The sequence below is a fragment of the Panthera leo genome, chromosome C1 (assembly GCF_018350215.1).
Source record: "Panthera leo isolate Ple1 chromosome C1, P.leo_Ple1_pat1.1, whole genome shotgun sequence".
NCBI lineage: Eukaryota > Metazoa > Chordata > Mammalia > Carnivora > Felidae > Panthera > Panthera leo.
In genome coordinates, this window is record NC_056686.1 from 24,680,324 (window position 1) to 24,696,912 (window position 16,589).

The following is a 16,589-nucleotide window of genomic DNA, read 5'->3' on the forward strand; positions in this document are numbered from 1 at the left end:
TAGCAAAGCTTTGTATTCATCAAACAAATTGGGATTTGAACCCTGACTAGAACTGTCACCTTGGGAAAATTATTTAGCCTCTGTTCTCTCATATTTCTTATCTATAAATTGGACTAAATAATACTTCACACATATATGGTAAGGATTAATGAAATAATGTCTATATGGTAACTGGTATATAATATTAAATTGCTATTATTGGCTAATTACTAAGATAATGATGATATTACTATTATTTTTCCTTTTTTGGGGGTTTTAACCCTAAGTCTCAATCTCGGGTTGCTATGCTAAATGAGATACAACACCTGATCAGCCACTGAAGAGCTAAAAAATCTTCGACAATTTACCTAACCTCTTTAAGCCTGATTCCCTGTCAAATGGGCATACAACTTAGGGTTTCTTTCTTTTCCTTAAAATTAGTTATTATCTCATTTAAGGCATCTGCTATAGTGCCTGTTACACAGTAGGGTACAGGAATATGCCTTTGTAGCCTATAGTTTAAGAATATGTCTGTAAATGGTGTTTTCAGTTTTTTTTTTTGTTTTTGTTTTTGTTTTTTTTATGACTATCTTCTGCTTTGAATGAAAGCAGAATGTTCTTGACAAGGATTCTGGGAAGCTGAAAGTCAACGAGAGAAGACTAGGCAAAGTCATACCTGTTCTGCAAGCCAAAAGAAGGTAACAGTATGATAATATTCTGGTTTCTGTTGGTTCTCTTCAATTTCTGTCTTCCGCTCCTCCATTTCCCCTTAATGTGGAATAAAACCACGCACCAGGAGTAAGCATACTTTAAGTTCTGGGACCACTAACGTGTAGCTGTCTAACCTTGGGCAAGTCAAATAATCTATGTTTATTTGTCAACAAAATGAGGCTAATGATGCCTTCCCTGCTGTTTCTCAGTTATTTTGAAGAGTCAGAAAGACCTATTAGTGAAAATACTGTATAAATGTAAGATTTCTTTTCCTGTGTATGGGGAAGCCTGGTCACAGATATGATAGGAAGTTAGAATAATTTGAACACAAACGTTAAAATACAACTATGTAGAAGATCATTTAGTCATCTCTTCCAACTTGAATGCAGCTGTCCTTGAGGGAAAATTCTAGTAGAGGTTGCAGATTTGGGTCACTTTACAATCTGTTCTCTTGTTGCCAGGAGATGGCAGTGTCTCTACATGGGCCTTTCCAATTAGCAGAGCTTTTTTTTTTTTTTTTTTTTTTTTTTAATGTTTATTTATTTTTGAGAGAGAGGGAGACAGAGTGTGAACAGGCGAAGGGCAGAGAGAGAGAGAGAGAGACACAGAATCGAAGCAGGCTCCAGGCTCCAAGCTGTCAGCACAGAGCCCGACGCGGGGCTTAAACCCACGAACTGTGAGATGGTGACCTGAGCCGAAGTCGGATGCTTAACCGACTGAGCCACCCAGGCGCCCTATAGCAGAGCTATTTTTTAGGTTGAGTCAGATTGACTTCCCTACAAAGGGATTAAAAAAAATTTTTTTATTACACAGATATTATATTTATTTTGCTTTAAATTTTTTTTAAGTTTATTTTGAAAGAGAGAGAGAGAAAGCACACGGGGCAGAGGGAGAGAGAGAATCCCAAGCACTCTGCACCACCAGCACAGAGCCCTATGCAGGGCTCAAACCCACAAAGCACTAGACCATGACCTGACCCGAAGTCAAGAGTCGGAAGCTTAACCAAATGAGCCACCCAGGCTCTCCTCTGCTTTAAATTCTTTTTAATGTATTAGAAATAAGGCTAAAGTTTCCTTTGACTTCTATCCTTAATCCCAGTTTTTTTGTTTGTTTGTTTTGTTTTCTTTGCACAATTGAGGGAAACTTGGTGAATTACTTACAGTGGAAGTTATACCAAAGAGCCAAGTCAGGCTACTTAGAACAGTTATGAATTTATTATCTCCATATTCTAATCCACTGACTCCATAGTACAGTGCAAACAGGATGAGCAAGGGCCAAAAATTGTTCTTGCCAAGGTCACCAGTATTCTAACTGCCACACCCAGCTGGTTCTTTTTGGTCTTTATCTCTTTGAGTTTTTCTGTGGCTCTGTGAAGTTATTTCTTGATTAACCTTGAGTTACTCAACAAGTGCTTACTTTCTCTGGGGACTGGATAATCTTCACTTTCCTATGCCTTGTTAACAGGAGGTTGTATCTGTTTCTCATCTTCCTTTTTTTCTCAACTACATACTTGATTTCAGCTTTATACTATGTGACTAACACTGTCTTCTGTCACTGGATCTTAAAGAGTATTTTGCCTCTGAAAGTTAGTTGTTCTAACTGATTGGCAATATATGACTTCTCTCTATAAACACTACACTCATGGTTCTAATGGGCTGTTTTTCCTCCCGGTTTGCTTTGTTCAAGGACTAATGTTCCGACGTTTTCACAATCAGATCTAGAAAAGCAGAAGCAAAGTTATCTCAAGGAAGTCATTGCTCATATAGAACACCCAAAGGACACTAACCAAGGTAACATGGTAACCAGAGAATGGCATGTAAAAGATGTGATGGGACTTCTTTTTTTTTTTCCAGTGTAATATAAACTGGGAGATTATTTTGAATTTTCTAAAATTGATGAGAAAGATAACTTCTTTACCCAAAGATTTTTACTTTAAAAGATTGCCTAACCAAATAATTCCCCAAGTGGTTTGGCTAACCTGTATTAGAGAGGGGTCCAAGGAGACTCATACCACTATGTGAAGAGTGCGTCTTCCATGGCTGAGGGCTGTAACCAGACCTGTAGTTTTCTGATAGGGAATTTTTTTGTCTGAAAAATAGAAGTGGATGACCAAGGGCTGGTTAGTAATCACTAGTGTTTTATATAGAATTATTTATTTTCCCTGTTTCCTTCAGGATTTAAATGTAAAAAGGCAGGCATTTCAAATAATATTCTATATCTGCATTTGAATAAAAGCTCCTAAAAGGTTTTGACTACCTTCCAGATTCTTCAAGCTGAGTTCTCCCTAGTTCATTAAAAGCTATTACAAAGCAAAGTGGCCGGATTCTTTCTCCAGCCCTCAAAAGATATAGGCCCTGTTATCATTCATCCTGGACTAGTAGCTGGTGGGAAAACTCCTAAAGGGAGGGGAACTTGTGGGCTATACTGAAGGGGCTGAGGTTAGAGAGGTACTGATAAAAGTTATCTTCTCCTAAATATCACTCCATATTTGGTCATCCTCAGCTTCTTTCTGTATTCATTTAGCAAATCTTCCTCAAATATTTTCAGTGGTGCTAGGTTTGAAGATTAGGAATTTGAAATGTAAAGAGGACCAACGTAGGGTCCTAGCTTTCTAGGAATTGATAGTCCAGAGAAGGTAAAGATGATTATACCACAATATTGATTAGTGCTCTAAGAGAATTATGTATAACGTGCACTAGGAACAAGGAAGAAGCACTTCTGTTTGTGTTTGGGGAGAGTGGAGGACACCCTAGGTAGGCTCCATGGGGAAAATAATTCTGTTATTCTAAGATCTGTCATAAATTACTAGGAAGAGTTTTAGGAGAATTCTTGACCAAAGACTCGGAGGAGACTACTCCCATCCCTTTTTTTTTTTAAAACAAATCTTTAATTAGTAGTTTTGGAACTGAGGCATCAGCCAGAAGAAGTTTTTTTTCCAGGTCCTTTTATTTTTTCTTCAAAGACTTCATTAAGGAATCAAATACTGCTTGTACTGATGGCTCAGCCCTCTGCTTGTGAGATCTCTTTGTTTGAACTATTTTAAAGTTTTGGTTTTTTTTAAGTTTATTTATTTAGAGAGAGAGAGCAGGGGAGGGGCAGAGAGAGAGAGAGAGGGCGAGAAAGAGACTCTCAAGTAGGCTCCACACCATCAACACAGAGCCCGACGCAGGGCTCAAACTCATGAACTGTGTGATCATGGCATGAGCCAAAATCAAGAGTCAGATGCTTAACCAACTGAGCCACCCACGTGCCCCTTGTTTGAACCATTTTAAAGGTCTGGTGGAACTAGAGACACCCCTCTCCCATCGGCCCAGACCCCCTCGCTGCGGGTCATTAACTGGAGGGGCAGATTGAAAGAAGTTTGTGTGTGTTTAACCTCTGTGGAAGAGACTTGAGCATTGCTTTTCCCTCTGTGAGGTGACTTTCTTTTATGTCCTAGGCAATTCACACTGATGATACCCAATTATATTTCCCTTCTCGTTTGGGACATTTAGAAGAGAAAATTTCACAAGAAAAGCAATGAGCAGCTACTCATGTTACAGCGTCTTTCCAGTCTCTTTCCCACTTAGCAGTTCCTCTCCCACTTTACCATAATAATCTGTATCCCATAAGAAACAGCTAGAATAACATGCATAGGGGAAAGACAGCATACTTTAGTGGTTGAGAGAGTAAAGTCTAATCTAGAGTTAACTTCTGGGTTCATACCCTAACTCCACTGCTTACTGACTCTATGACCTGAACCAATAAAACTCAGTTTTCTCATTTGCAAAATGGGTATAATAATGAGGTTTAGCATATGTGAAAATTCATACTTGTAAGCACAAGTATAATGCATAGAACAGTACCTAGCCACTAACAGTACCTAGCAGCCAACATTTATTGAATACTTGGTATTATTTGCAAGAAAGGGTATCTTTACAAACTGAAGTTTTTATAGGTAAAGTAGTATGATGTCAGGTGTTTGTTTTCAACTCTTAAAAAAAAAGCCAAAACCCTGGAAAATTAGAGGGAACAACTTTTACAAAATGTTGATTAATTAAGCTGAGTGATAGTTATGTGGGGATTCATTATATTTTCTGCTTTGTTTTTTGTTAATTTTTTTTGAACCATTCATTTTTGAGAGACAGAGTGGGGGGGGTGGCAGAGAGAGAGGGAGACACAGAATCTGAAGCAGGCTCCAGGCTCTGAGCCATCAGCACAGAACCCAACACAGTGCTCAAACTCACGGACTGTGAGATCATGACCTGAGCTGAAGTCGGATGCTTAACCAACTGAGCCACCCAGGCGCCCCTATAGTTTCTACTTTGGTGTGTATTTGAAAATATCCATAATAAAAGGTTATTATTATTATTTTTTAAGTGTGTTTTTTAGGGGATTCTTTTTTGAATTGCCATCATCACCGGTTTTATTCTAAAAATTTCAGAGTCCTCTAGCACTTGCTCCTGCTTTCCAGGAACCCAGTGTGATACCATGTTTTTGTGTTACTTCCCACTGCCCACTACTCATGCGTCCAAAGTTTAAAGATTCTGTGCAAAATTTCAGAGGAGAGTGGGGATATATTTTATTCCTCCTCTATTTATATATGAAGTAAAGAGTAGCCAGAAACAAAAAGAGGAAGCATATAGTGCCTCCTGTCCTTTTTGATATGTTAAGTGCTATTTCACCTTGGAAAAGTGTAACTCTCCAGGTTCTTTATTAGAAACAGAGAAATTAGTAATGTAGTTCTGTCAATTCAGTTTGAGTTCTCTCCATTGGGTTAATGTTCTTTCACTTTATCAATAATGTGTATGTTATTGACACAGAATATGATAATACAAGTCATCCTTCAACTCCAGTATTCTAATATAAATATAATCTCTTTTTAGTTTAATGCCAGGTGAGTCTTTAATAGCATTTACAAAGAATTACCAACTACTTCCTTCCTGACATTCCAGCTAATGGAAAACTTTATATGGAATTATAAGTTCTTAGAGTAGAAAAGGAGCGTTAAGATCTTCTCTTTAATCTCCTAACATATAAATCTGTTCTATATATCTTTGCCAAGTGACCATTCAGCTTTTGCTTAGAATTCTAATAACACAAAACTCATTAACTCATGAAGCAGGCCATTCATTGTTTAAAAAATTCTGATTGTTAGAAAGTTATTCCTTACACTGAGACAAACTCTACTTCCCTATAGTTTCCAGTGGTAGTTCCTAGTTGTGCCCTCTGGGATCACAAAAAATAACTATTCTCTTCCATATACTTAATGTCTTCTAAGGACCTTTTCATGTTAATTATCTCAAATTAAGATTTTTAATGATTACAAAGTATTATATAATTTATTATTCCATTTGGATAATTAGGTTGTGCCCATTTTCATTAGTAATGCTGCAGTGAACATTCTGGTCAATAAATATTTATGTACAACTCTTATTTCTATAGGATGAATACCTAGAAGTGGAATTGCTGGGTAAAGTATATAAATATTTTAAAAACCTCTGTTACATGTTACCAGATTGTCCTGCCCCCCAAAAAATGTATTAATTTTTATTGTCACCAATTTGATAGGTAAATTTTAACATATTTTGTTTTAATAATTAGTGAGGTTAAACATTTTTTATTTATGTTTATTGGAAATATATACTTAATCATGATTTTTAAAAATCATCTAGTATCTAGTTTATATTCCAGTTTCCCCAGTTGTCCCAAAAATGTCTTCTTGTAAACTGTTCAAACAGGATCGAATCAAGGTGCACGTGTTTAATTATTGTCTCCTTAGTCTCTCTTAATCTAGGTCACTTGTTTTGTAGATTGTCTCACATTCTGAATTGTGTCTGATTGTTTCCCTGTGGTGTCATTTAACTTGTTCCTCTATCCCCTGTATTTCCTATATATTGGAAGTTGGATCTAGAGGAGGGATTAGATTCAGAGTAAGCATTTTTGACTGGTATAATTCATAGGCACTGTTATGTATTCGATCTTTATCAGATTAGGGGACACCACACAGTAACAGGGTGTTCTTTTTTTCTTTTTGGCATGGTGTTCTAATAGTGATGCTAAGTTTGATCACTTTGTTAAAATGTTAACTGTCATATCTTTCCATTGTAAGGTGCATTTTCCCCTTTGTAATTAGTAAGTCATCTGTGGGTGTTGCTTTGGTAACATTTGAATATCCTGTTCCACAACAATTGTTAATTGTTTTAGTATTCATTGATGATCCTTGCCTAACAGCTACTACACAGAGAATTGCATAGAAAGTATTCATTTTCTAAATAATTTCTAATATAATTTCTTTTGCAATGAATACCTTCCATTCTTCTATAAAGATTTTTTTAGTATCACTATAACCTCATAGGTTCTTAAAAATTAACGTTACAGTGGTCATTATATATAGTCATTACTTTTTAAAATTCTGTTTGTCTCAAGTTTGACCAGTGGGGACTCCTTCCTTCAAGTGGGCTCCTGTGTCTTCTGACATGACCCCATTAATCTTTTTTTAAATTATGGTAAGAAAAGTAATATCAATTGACCAATTAAATCATTTTTTTAAGTTTATTTATTTATTTTGAGAGAGAGTTGGGGTGGAGGGGAGAACGTGACCAGGGGAGGGACAGAGAAAGAGAGAGGGAGAGAATCCCAAGCAGGCTCCTCACTGTCAGCATGGAGCCCAATGCTGGGCTTGAACTCAATGAACTGTGAGATCATGACCTGAGCTGAAACCGAGAGTCAGACACAACCATCTGAGCCACCCCGGCACCCCACAATTAAACAGTTTTTAAGTGTGCAGTTCAGTAGTGTCAAGTTTATTCACATTGTTGTGAAACATCTACAGAACTTTCTTATCAAACCCATTATAAAACAACTAGCCTTTTCCCCTTCCCTATAAACCCTGGTAACTGCCATGCTAATTTCTGTTTCTGTGAATTTGCCTATTTTAGATACCTCATATAAGTGGAGTCAGACAGCACTTACCTTTTTGTGATTGGCTTATTTCATTTAGTATAATGTCCTCCGTGGTGTAGCATGTGTCAGAATTTCCTTCCTTCTTATGGCTGAATAATAATCCATTCCATGTATATACCACAGTTTGTTTATCCATTCATCCTTCAATAGACATTTGAGTTGCCTCCATTTCTTGGCTATTGTGAATGCTGCTGCTGTGAACATGGGTGTGCAGATATCTCCTCAAGACCCTGCTTTCAATTCTTTTGGATATGTACCCAGAAGTATTGCTAGATGGTATGGTAGTTCTACTTTGAAGTTTTTGAGGAGCTTCCTTACTGTTTAACATAGTGGTTGTACTATTTTACAGTCCCACCAGTAGTGCACAAGGATTCCAGTTTCTCTGCACTCCCAGCACTTGTTATTTTCTGTTTTCTGGGAGTAGCTGCCCTTATGGTGGTTAAGTATTCATCAGTATTACAACTATGTAAATATCGTTCACTGCAAAGCCAGGCACTATACTATAGTTTCATTTTCTTGAATAATTTATTTTTCTGGAGTAATTCATTCTCTCACTTATTTTTTATTTATTATTTTTTTTAATGTTTATTTTTGACAGAGAGAGAGAGAGTGAGCACAGGCAGGGGAGAGAAGAGGACAAAGGATCCAAAGCAGGCTCTGCGCTAATAGCAGTGAGCCAGATGTGGGGCTTGAACTCATGAACCATGAGATCATGACCTGAGCCAGTCAGATGCTCAAGTGACTGAGCCACCCAGGTGCCCCTACCTCACTTATTTTTTAAACTACAAATTAATTTGTCTTTAATCTTTTTGCAATTTATATCCTTATCTATGTTGTCTGTGTGTCTGGGTTGTGCCCCTCTACAAATGCACAGACATACCTAGTAATCTATCAATTCCTTTAATAATTTTTTCTGGAGACCTTCCTAGAGCCTTGTGTCCTTCTGCTCCAATTTATACTGCTTGTTCTCCAGCTTTGCTGCAGAGCTATCATCCTGGTATTTCTTTTTGCTGCCCTCCTCAGTTGACTCATGTTCCTGGACCCCTATTTCTTCCTCTTGATCTGTTTTGGTGGAGCACATTCTCTGAGAATTTCTAAGAAAGGGTGTAAATTTGGGTGGCCCTCCGTATCTGAAAACGTCTTTATTGCCATACTTGATTGGTAGTTTGGTAGAGAATTCTAAATTGAAAATCATTTTTATTCAGAATTTTGGAGACCTACATCTAGTCTTCTTGTTAAGAAGTCTTTTATTAATTTAATTTTTATTCCTTTTTGTGTAACTGTCTTTTTCTCTCTGGAAGTTCTTAGGGTCTTCTCTTTATCCATTATATTATGCAAAGTGTTCTACTTGCTGGGATATTTTCTTCTTACTGGCTTTTTTTTTTTTTTCTAAGTTTATTTTGATAGAGACAAAGACAGCATGAGCAGGGGAGGGGCAGAGAGAGAGGGAAAGAGAGAGAATCGCAAGCAGGCTCTGTGCTGCCAGCAGAGAGCCAGATGCGGGGCTCAAACTGATGAAACTATGAGATCATGACCTGAGTTGAAACTACAAGTCTGGTGCTTAACAGATTGAGCCACCCAGACGCCTCTTGACTTCTTTATTTTTATATTCACATTTATGATTTCTGAGAGTCTTTTCCTGTTTTGTTCCCTTTGCATATTGTGTTGTTCTTATTTGTGAACTAATTTCTTACCTCAAGATTTTGTTTCTTTTTTATTATAATTGAAATTTAGTAAACTGCACAAATTTAAAGTATACAACTTGTCGAGTTTTGACATTTGTATACACCCATGAAACTCATGCAATTGAGATAAACATACCACACCCCAAATTGTCTTTGTGTCTCTTTATAGTTCCTCCCTCCTACCTTTCCTTGACTCCTTTATTCCCCAGGCAACCACTGATCTGCTGTCACTATAGTTTGTAATTTCTAGAATTTTATGTAAACGGAATCATATAGTATATACTAGCTTCTTTCTTGAAGCATAATTATTTTGAAATTCATCATTTTGATAGTTTATTCCTATTCATTGCTGAGTAGTATTCCATTATATAAATATACCACAGTTTGTTTATCCATTCACCTATTGATGGGTATTTGGGTTGTTTACAAATTTTGGCTATTACAAATAAAGCTGTTATGAACATTCATGTACAAATCTTTGTATGGATATGCTTTCATTTCTCTCAAGTAAAAATCTAGTGGTAAAATGATTAGATCAGATTGTAGGTGTATGTTTAGCTGTTTTTTGTTTTTGTTTGTTTTAAGAAACTACCAAACTATTTCCCAAAGTGGTTGTACCATTTTATATTCTCACCAGCAGTGTATAAATTCCAGATCCTCCCATATTTACAAAGGATTGTTCATGCTGATATATAGAAATTCAGTTGATTTTTGTACATTGACCTTATATTCTGCAGCTTTGCTAAATTCACTAGTTCGTTTTGGTACCTATTTGGTAAATTGCATCAGTTTCTACATCTGTGATCATGTCATCAGCAAATAAACACATTTTTACTTGCTCCCTTCCAATATGGATGCTTTTTATTGGCTTTTCTTGCCATATTGCACTGGCTAGAACCTCCAGTACAGTGTTTAATACAAGTAGTACAAGCAACTGGTTGCTGATCTTAGGAAGAAGACATTTAGTCTTTCACCATTAATTATTATTTTAGGTTTCTCTTAGATACCCTTTATCAACTTTAGGATGTTCTCTCCTATTTATAGCTCGTTGAGAATTATATTAGAAATAGATATTGGATTTTATTAAATACTTCCTCTGCATCTGTTGAGATGATCATACAGTGTTGTTGTGGTTTTTAAAGTCCATTAATTGAGAATTGTATTATTTGATTTTCTAATGTTAAGCCAGTTTTGCATTCCTGGTCTTATGCATTCTGCACTTGGTCTTAAGGTGTTATCCTTATAATGACAGCATTGGGTTGATTTGTTAAAATTTTGTTATGAATTTTCATATCTGCCTTAATAAGGGGTATTGTTTTATACTTCTCTATAATCTCTTGATCTGGTCTTGGTATCAGAGTAATGTTGGTCTCAAAGAATGAATTAGGAACTATTTCTACCTCTTCAAATTTTCCAGAAGAGTTTATATAGAAGAAATGGTATCTCTTCCTGGGTGAGCTTTGGTGGTCTTTCAAGGACTTTGACTATTTCATCCGAGTTGTTAAATTTATTAGCAGGAAGTTAATAACATTCCCTCATTAGCCTTTTATATAGTTTTCTTTAGTGATGTCATCCTCCCATTCTTGGTATCAGTAATTGTGTTTTCTCTCTTCTAATCAGTCTGGCTAAAAGTTTATGAACACTATTATGTAATTCCTTCTTTAAAAAAGAATCCAGCTTTTGTTTCACTGATTTTTCTCTATTTTTCTGTTTTCTATTTCATTGATTTCCATTCTGATACTTACTATGTCCTTTTTTCCTGCTTACTTTGGGTTTCATTTGCTCTTTTTCTAGTTTCTTTAGATGGTTGCTAAGACCATCTATTTGAGTCTTTTTTTTTTCTAATTTAGTAAGGGATGTTAGGAGTAGGAGAAGATAAACTCATGCAGTCAATCTCTGTTTCTCTGGATGTGTGCCTTGACCTGTGTTTTTAATCAGATTTATTGATCTATACTTTACATGCAATAAAATGCACCCATTTTATAGTGGCTTTTTTTTTAAGTTTATTTATTTATTTATTTAGAGAGAGCAAGTGGGGTAGGGGCAGAAAGAGAGGGAGAGAGAGAATCCCAAGCAAGGCTCCATGCTGCCAGCATGGAGCCCAATGTGGGGCTTGAACTCCCAAACCGTGAGGTCGACCTGAGCCAAAATCCAGAGTTAGGCACTTAACTGACTGAGCCACCCAGGCACCCCTAAAATGCACCCATTTTAAGTGTACTTTTGCTGAACTTTGACAAATTTATGCACCTGTTAAATCATCACAACAATCAGGATTGATAGAACATTCCCACCATCCCCCAAATTTTCCCTGTGCTCCATCTCAGTCATTTTGTCTCTATCCCACTCCTGCACTGGGAAAGCACTGATTTCTTTTTGGTCACTATAATTAGATTTGTCTTTTCTAGAGTTTCGTATAAATGGAATCATGCAGTATGTGCTCTTTTGTGTTTGGCTTCTTTTACTTGGAATAATTTTAAGATATTTATCCATGTTGCTATGTGTATCAGTAGTTCTATACTTTTGCCGTTGAATTTTTCCTGTATTAATATACTGTAGTTTAATCTAGTCACTTGTTGAAAGACATCTGTGTCTCTAGTTTTTGGCTGTTATGGATAAAGCATCTATGAACAGTCATATATGGGTTTTTGTATGGATATGTGTTTTCATTTCTCCAGGGTAAATGATTAGGAATGGAATTGCTGAGTCATATAGGGTTTGTATAACTTTTGCAAAGTGATCGTACTATTTATTGTAGGTTTTATACTGCAAAGGCTTAAGGGTTTTTTTGTATATGAATATTTAGTTCTAAATTTTTTGAATAGATTATCCTTTCCATGGGTTTCTGAATTCTCTATTTTGTTTGATACATATATATATATATATATATATATATATATATATATATATACATATATATGTGTGTGTATATATATATATATATATATATATATATATATATATACATATGTTTTATGCCAATATTCTACTGTCTTGATTACTATAACTGTAGAGCAAGTCTTGAAATTGTTTAGATTTCTATAATTTTCTTAAAAATTAACTTTAGCTTGTCAGTTTGTTCAAAAACACCTGTTGGGTATTTCATTGGGATTGTGTTGAATCTATAATAGATCAGTTTGGGGAGAACTGACATCATAACAATAGTAAGCCTTCTAACCTGTGAATAGGATATATTTCTCCATTTATTTATGGCCTCTTTAATTTCTGTCAGTAGCTTTTTTTCTGTCAATAACATTTTGTCGTTTTTATTGTACATATTTTGTTAAATTCATCCGTATCCTAATGCTTTTTTATAATGTAATAGATGGTCACCACCATAAGTGTAGTCACCATCTGCCATCATACAGTGTTACTCAATATTATTGACTATATTCTATATGCTGTACTTCTCATCTCCATGAGTTATTTATTTTATAACTGGAAATTTGTACCTCTTAATCTCCTTTATTTCACCCATTTCCCCACCTGCCTTCCTGCTGGCAATTAACAGTTTACTCTCTGTGTTTAAGAGTCTTTTTGAGATTTTTGTTTTGTTTGTTTGTTTTGTTTTTAGATTCCATATATAAGTGAACTCATGGTATTTGTCCTCTGACTTATTTTGTTCAGCATTATACCATCTAGGTCTATCTATTTTGTTGCAAATGATAAGATCTCAGTCTTTTTTATGGCTGACTAATATTCCTGTGTGTGTGTGTGTGTGTGTGTGTGTGTGTGTGTGTGTGTGAGAGAGAGAGAGAGAGTGTGAGAGAGAGAGACATCTTTTTTTCTAAACTTTTTTTTTAATGTTTATATTTGGAGAGAAAGAGACAGTGTGTGAGCAGGGGAGGGGCAGAGAGGGAGACACAGAATCTGAAGCAGGCTCCAGGCTCTGAGCCATCAGGACAGAGCCCAACGTGGGGCTCAAACCCACGGACCGTGAGATCATGACCTGAGCCAAAGTCGGACACCCAACACCCCACGTGTGTGACATCTTCTTTATCCATTCATCTATTATAGACAGTTAGTTTGCTTCCATATCTTAGCTATTGTAAATAATGCCACAATAAACATAGGGGTGCATATATCATTTCAAATTGGTGTTTTCATTTTCTTTGGGTAATTACCCAGTTGTGGAATTACTGGGTCATAGGGTATTTCTATTTTTAATTTTTTGAGGAACCTCCATACCATTTCCATAGTGGTTGTACCAATTTACGTTCCTACTAATACTGCACAAAGGTTCCCTATTCTCCACATCCTTGCCAATACTTGTTATTTTTTGTTGTTTTGATACTCACTGGTATGAGGTGATATCTTATTGCGATTTTGATACTTTTGGTAACTTTTTAATAAATCTCGTAGGATTATCTGTGTTAACATGATAATATCTGCAAATAAGGACAGCTTGTTTCTTCTTTTCCTATCTATATAGGCCTTTTGTTTACTTTTCTTGCCTTATTGCGCTGGCTAGGATCTCTAGTAAATTAACTGTGATATTAGCTGTATATTTATCATAGATACCCTTTGTTCAGGTTTGAGGAAGTTCCCCTTCTATTGGTAGTTTGGTTGAGGAAGTTCCCCTTCTGTTTGTAGTTTGATTGGAGTTTTTATCATGAATGGGTGGTGAATTTTGTTAGTTGAATTTTCTGCATTTATTTAGAAGGTCATATTGGTATTTCTCCTTTTTTCTGTAACATGGTGTATTACATTTATTGATTTTTGACTCTTATGCCAACTTGCATTCCTTGGATAAACTCATTGATCTTCATGAATTATCCTTAATTCAGTTTGCTAATATTTTTAACAGTTTTTACGTCTTGTTAATAAGGAGTATTGGGTTTTAGTTTTTCTTGTATTGTTCTCTAGTTTAAATATTGTGGTAATACTGGCTTCATAAAATGAGTAGGGAAATGTTTTCTCAGTTTATGTAGGATTGGTATCATTTCTTCCTTTAAATGTTTGATAGAATGTATCGGTGAAGCCATCCAACCCTGGAGTTTTCTTTTTAGAAGGTGTCAAAGTACAGCTGTAAAAGATTCAGGGCTTTTCAGAATTTCTTTATCTTTGAGTCCATTTTAAAATTTTGTCTTATAGGGAATTTTATCTAAGTTGATGAGTTTATTGGCATAAAATTATTTATAATGTTTCCCTAAAGATTCCTTTAATTACTGTAGGATCTGTAGTGATGGTCACTGTTTCATTTCTAACATTGGTAATTTATCTTTTTTTTTTTTTTTTTTTTTTTCGGACAATCTAGTTAAAGGTTTGTCAGTTTTACTGATTTTTTTTCCCCCAAAGTAGATTTTTAGTTTCATAGTTCTATATTGGTTTTGGCTATTACATTTAATTTTTTTCTACACTTTGTTGTTTCTTTCCTTCCATTTACTTTGGGTTTAATTTGCTTTTGTTTTCTAGCTTTTTAATGTGGAAGGTTAGATCACTGATCTGAGACCTTTCTATTTTCTGCAAGCATTTAAAGTCATAGGTTTTCCCTTTAAGTGCTACTTAGGTGCATCCCACAAATTTTGATATATTTTCATTTTCATTTGGCTCAAAGCAATTTCTAATTTCCCTTGTGATTACTTCTTTGACTTAGAAGTGTGTTGCTTAATTTCCACATATTTGGGACTCTTCAGCAATCTTCTTATTTCTAGCTTAATCCCGTTGTGGTCAGAGAATATTCTCAGTATGAGTTCACTTCTTTTAAATATGCCGAGTCTTATTTTTATAGCCCACCATATGGTCTGTTTTGGTGAATGTTCCCTGTGCACTTGAAAATATATATTTCTGATGTTGGTGGAGTGTTCTATACATTTTAGTACGGTTTTGTTAGTTGCTGGTGGTGTTCAATTATATATCCTTACAGATTTTCTTACTAAAAGGAGTGTTCAAATACCTCCAACTCTAATTGTGGATTTTCATGTTTTTCCTTTCAGTTCTGTCAGTTTTTGCCTTGTGTGTTTTGAATCTCTGCTATTGGATGCATACGCTTATAGGAATATTACACGTCTTGATAAATTGACACCTTTATCATTATGAACTTTTTTTTTTTACTCTTAGCAACATTCAGTACTTACATTTTTATTAATATTCTGTTTTGGAGTCACTTTGTTTCATATTAACTATTCCAACTTTCTTTTCACTACTGTATGCATGATGTGGTTTTTTTTTTTTGTTTTTTTTTTTTTAAGTAATCTCTACCCCCAACATGGGACTCAAACTCAAAATGCCAAGATCAAGAATTGCACACTCCTCCAACTGAGCCAGCCAGTGCCCCTCATATCTTTGTGGATGTCTTGTAAACACTATATAGTTGAGTGTGGCTTTTTTTTCTCCCCACCTCAATCTGAGTCTTCTTTTTTTTTTTTAATGTTTATTTTTGAGAGAGAGAGACACAGAGTGCCAGCGGGGGAGGGGCAGAGAGAGAGGGAGACACAGAATCCAAAGCAGGCTCCAGGTTCTGAGCTGTTGGCACAGAGCCTGATGTGGGGCTCGAACTTATGAACAGTGAGATCATGACCTGAGTCAAGGTCGGATGCTTAACTGACCGAGCCACCCAGGCGCCCCTCATAATCTCAGTCTTCTAATTTAAGTGTGAGTCCAGTCAGTATGGTTGGTTTTAAATCTGCCATCTTGTTACTTGTTTTCTGTTTGTCTATCTGTTCTTTGTTTTTTCTTTCATCTTTTCTTGACCTTTTTTTTCAAGGCTCTTTATTATTATTGCTAGTTTTTATTTTTAAAAAAATTTTTTGAGGCGCCTGGGTGGCTCAGTCGGTTAAGCGGCCGACTTCGGCTTGGGTCGTGATCTCGCGGTCCGTGAGTTCAAGCCCCGCGTCGGGCACTGTGCTGACAGCTCAGAGCCTGGAGCCTGTTTCAGATTCTGTGTCTCCCTCTCTCTGACCCTCCCCTGTTCATGCTCTGTCTCTCTCTGTCTCAAAAATAAATAAAAACGTTAAAAAAAAAATTTATAAAAAAAAAAAATTTTTTTTAAGTAGGCTCCATCCACACCCAACATGGGGCTTGAACTCATGACCTGAAATCAAGAGTCACAGGCTTCACTGACTGAGCCAGCCAGGAGTCCCCTTTTTTTGTTGTTTTTACAGTATTTTTTAGTATTCCATTTCATCTCCATTCTATACCTCTTTGTTTTATTTTTCGTGGTTGTTCTAGGGTAGTAGTTCTCACGAGGTTTTGGTCTCAGGACCCAGTTACACTTTTGCAAATTGAGGACCCCAAAAAGTGTTTTTGTTTGTGTGGGTTACACCTGTCTAT

General features: G+C 36.0%; 1 protein-coding gene across 6 annotated transcripts in view; it reads left to right on the plus strand.

The window, feature by feature from the left end:
• LOC122228798 (S100P binding protein) overlaps positions 1–16,589 on the plus strand; it is a 35,622-nt gene that overhangs the window by 8,750 nt on the left and 10,283 nt on the right. For all 6 annotated transcript variants that reach the window (XM_042954137.1, XM_042954135.1, XM_042954134.1 and 3 more), the window contains 2 exons: positions 592–677; positions 2,377–2,480. In XM_042954137.1, the coding sequence (XP_042810071.1) occupies positions 592–677; positions 2,377–2,480 (190 nt within the window). The remainder of the gene's footprint in view (positions 1–591; positions 678–2,376; positions 2,481–16,589) is intronic.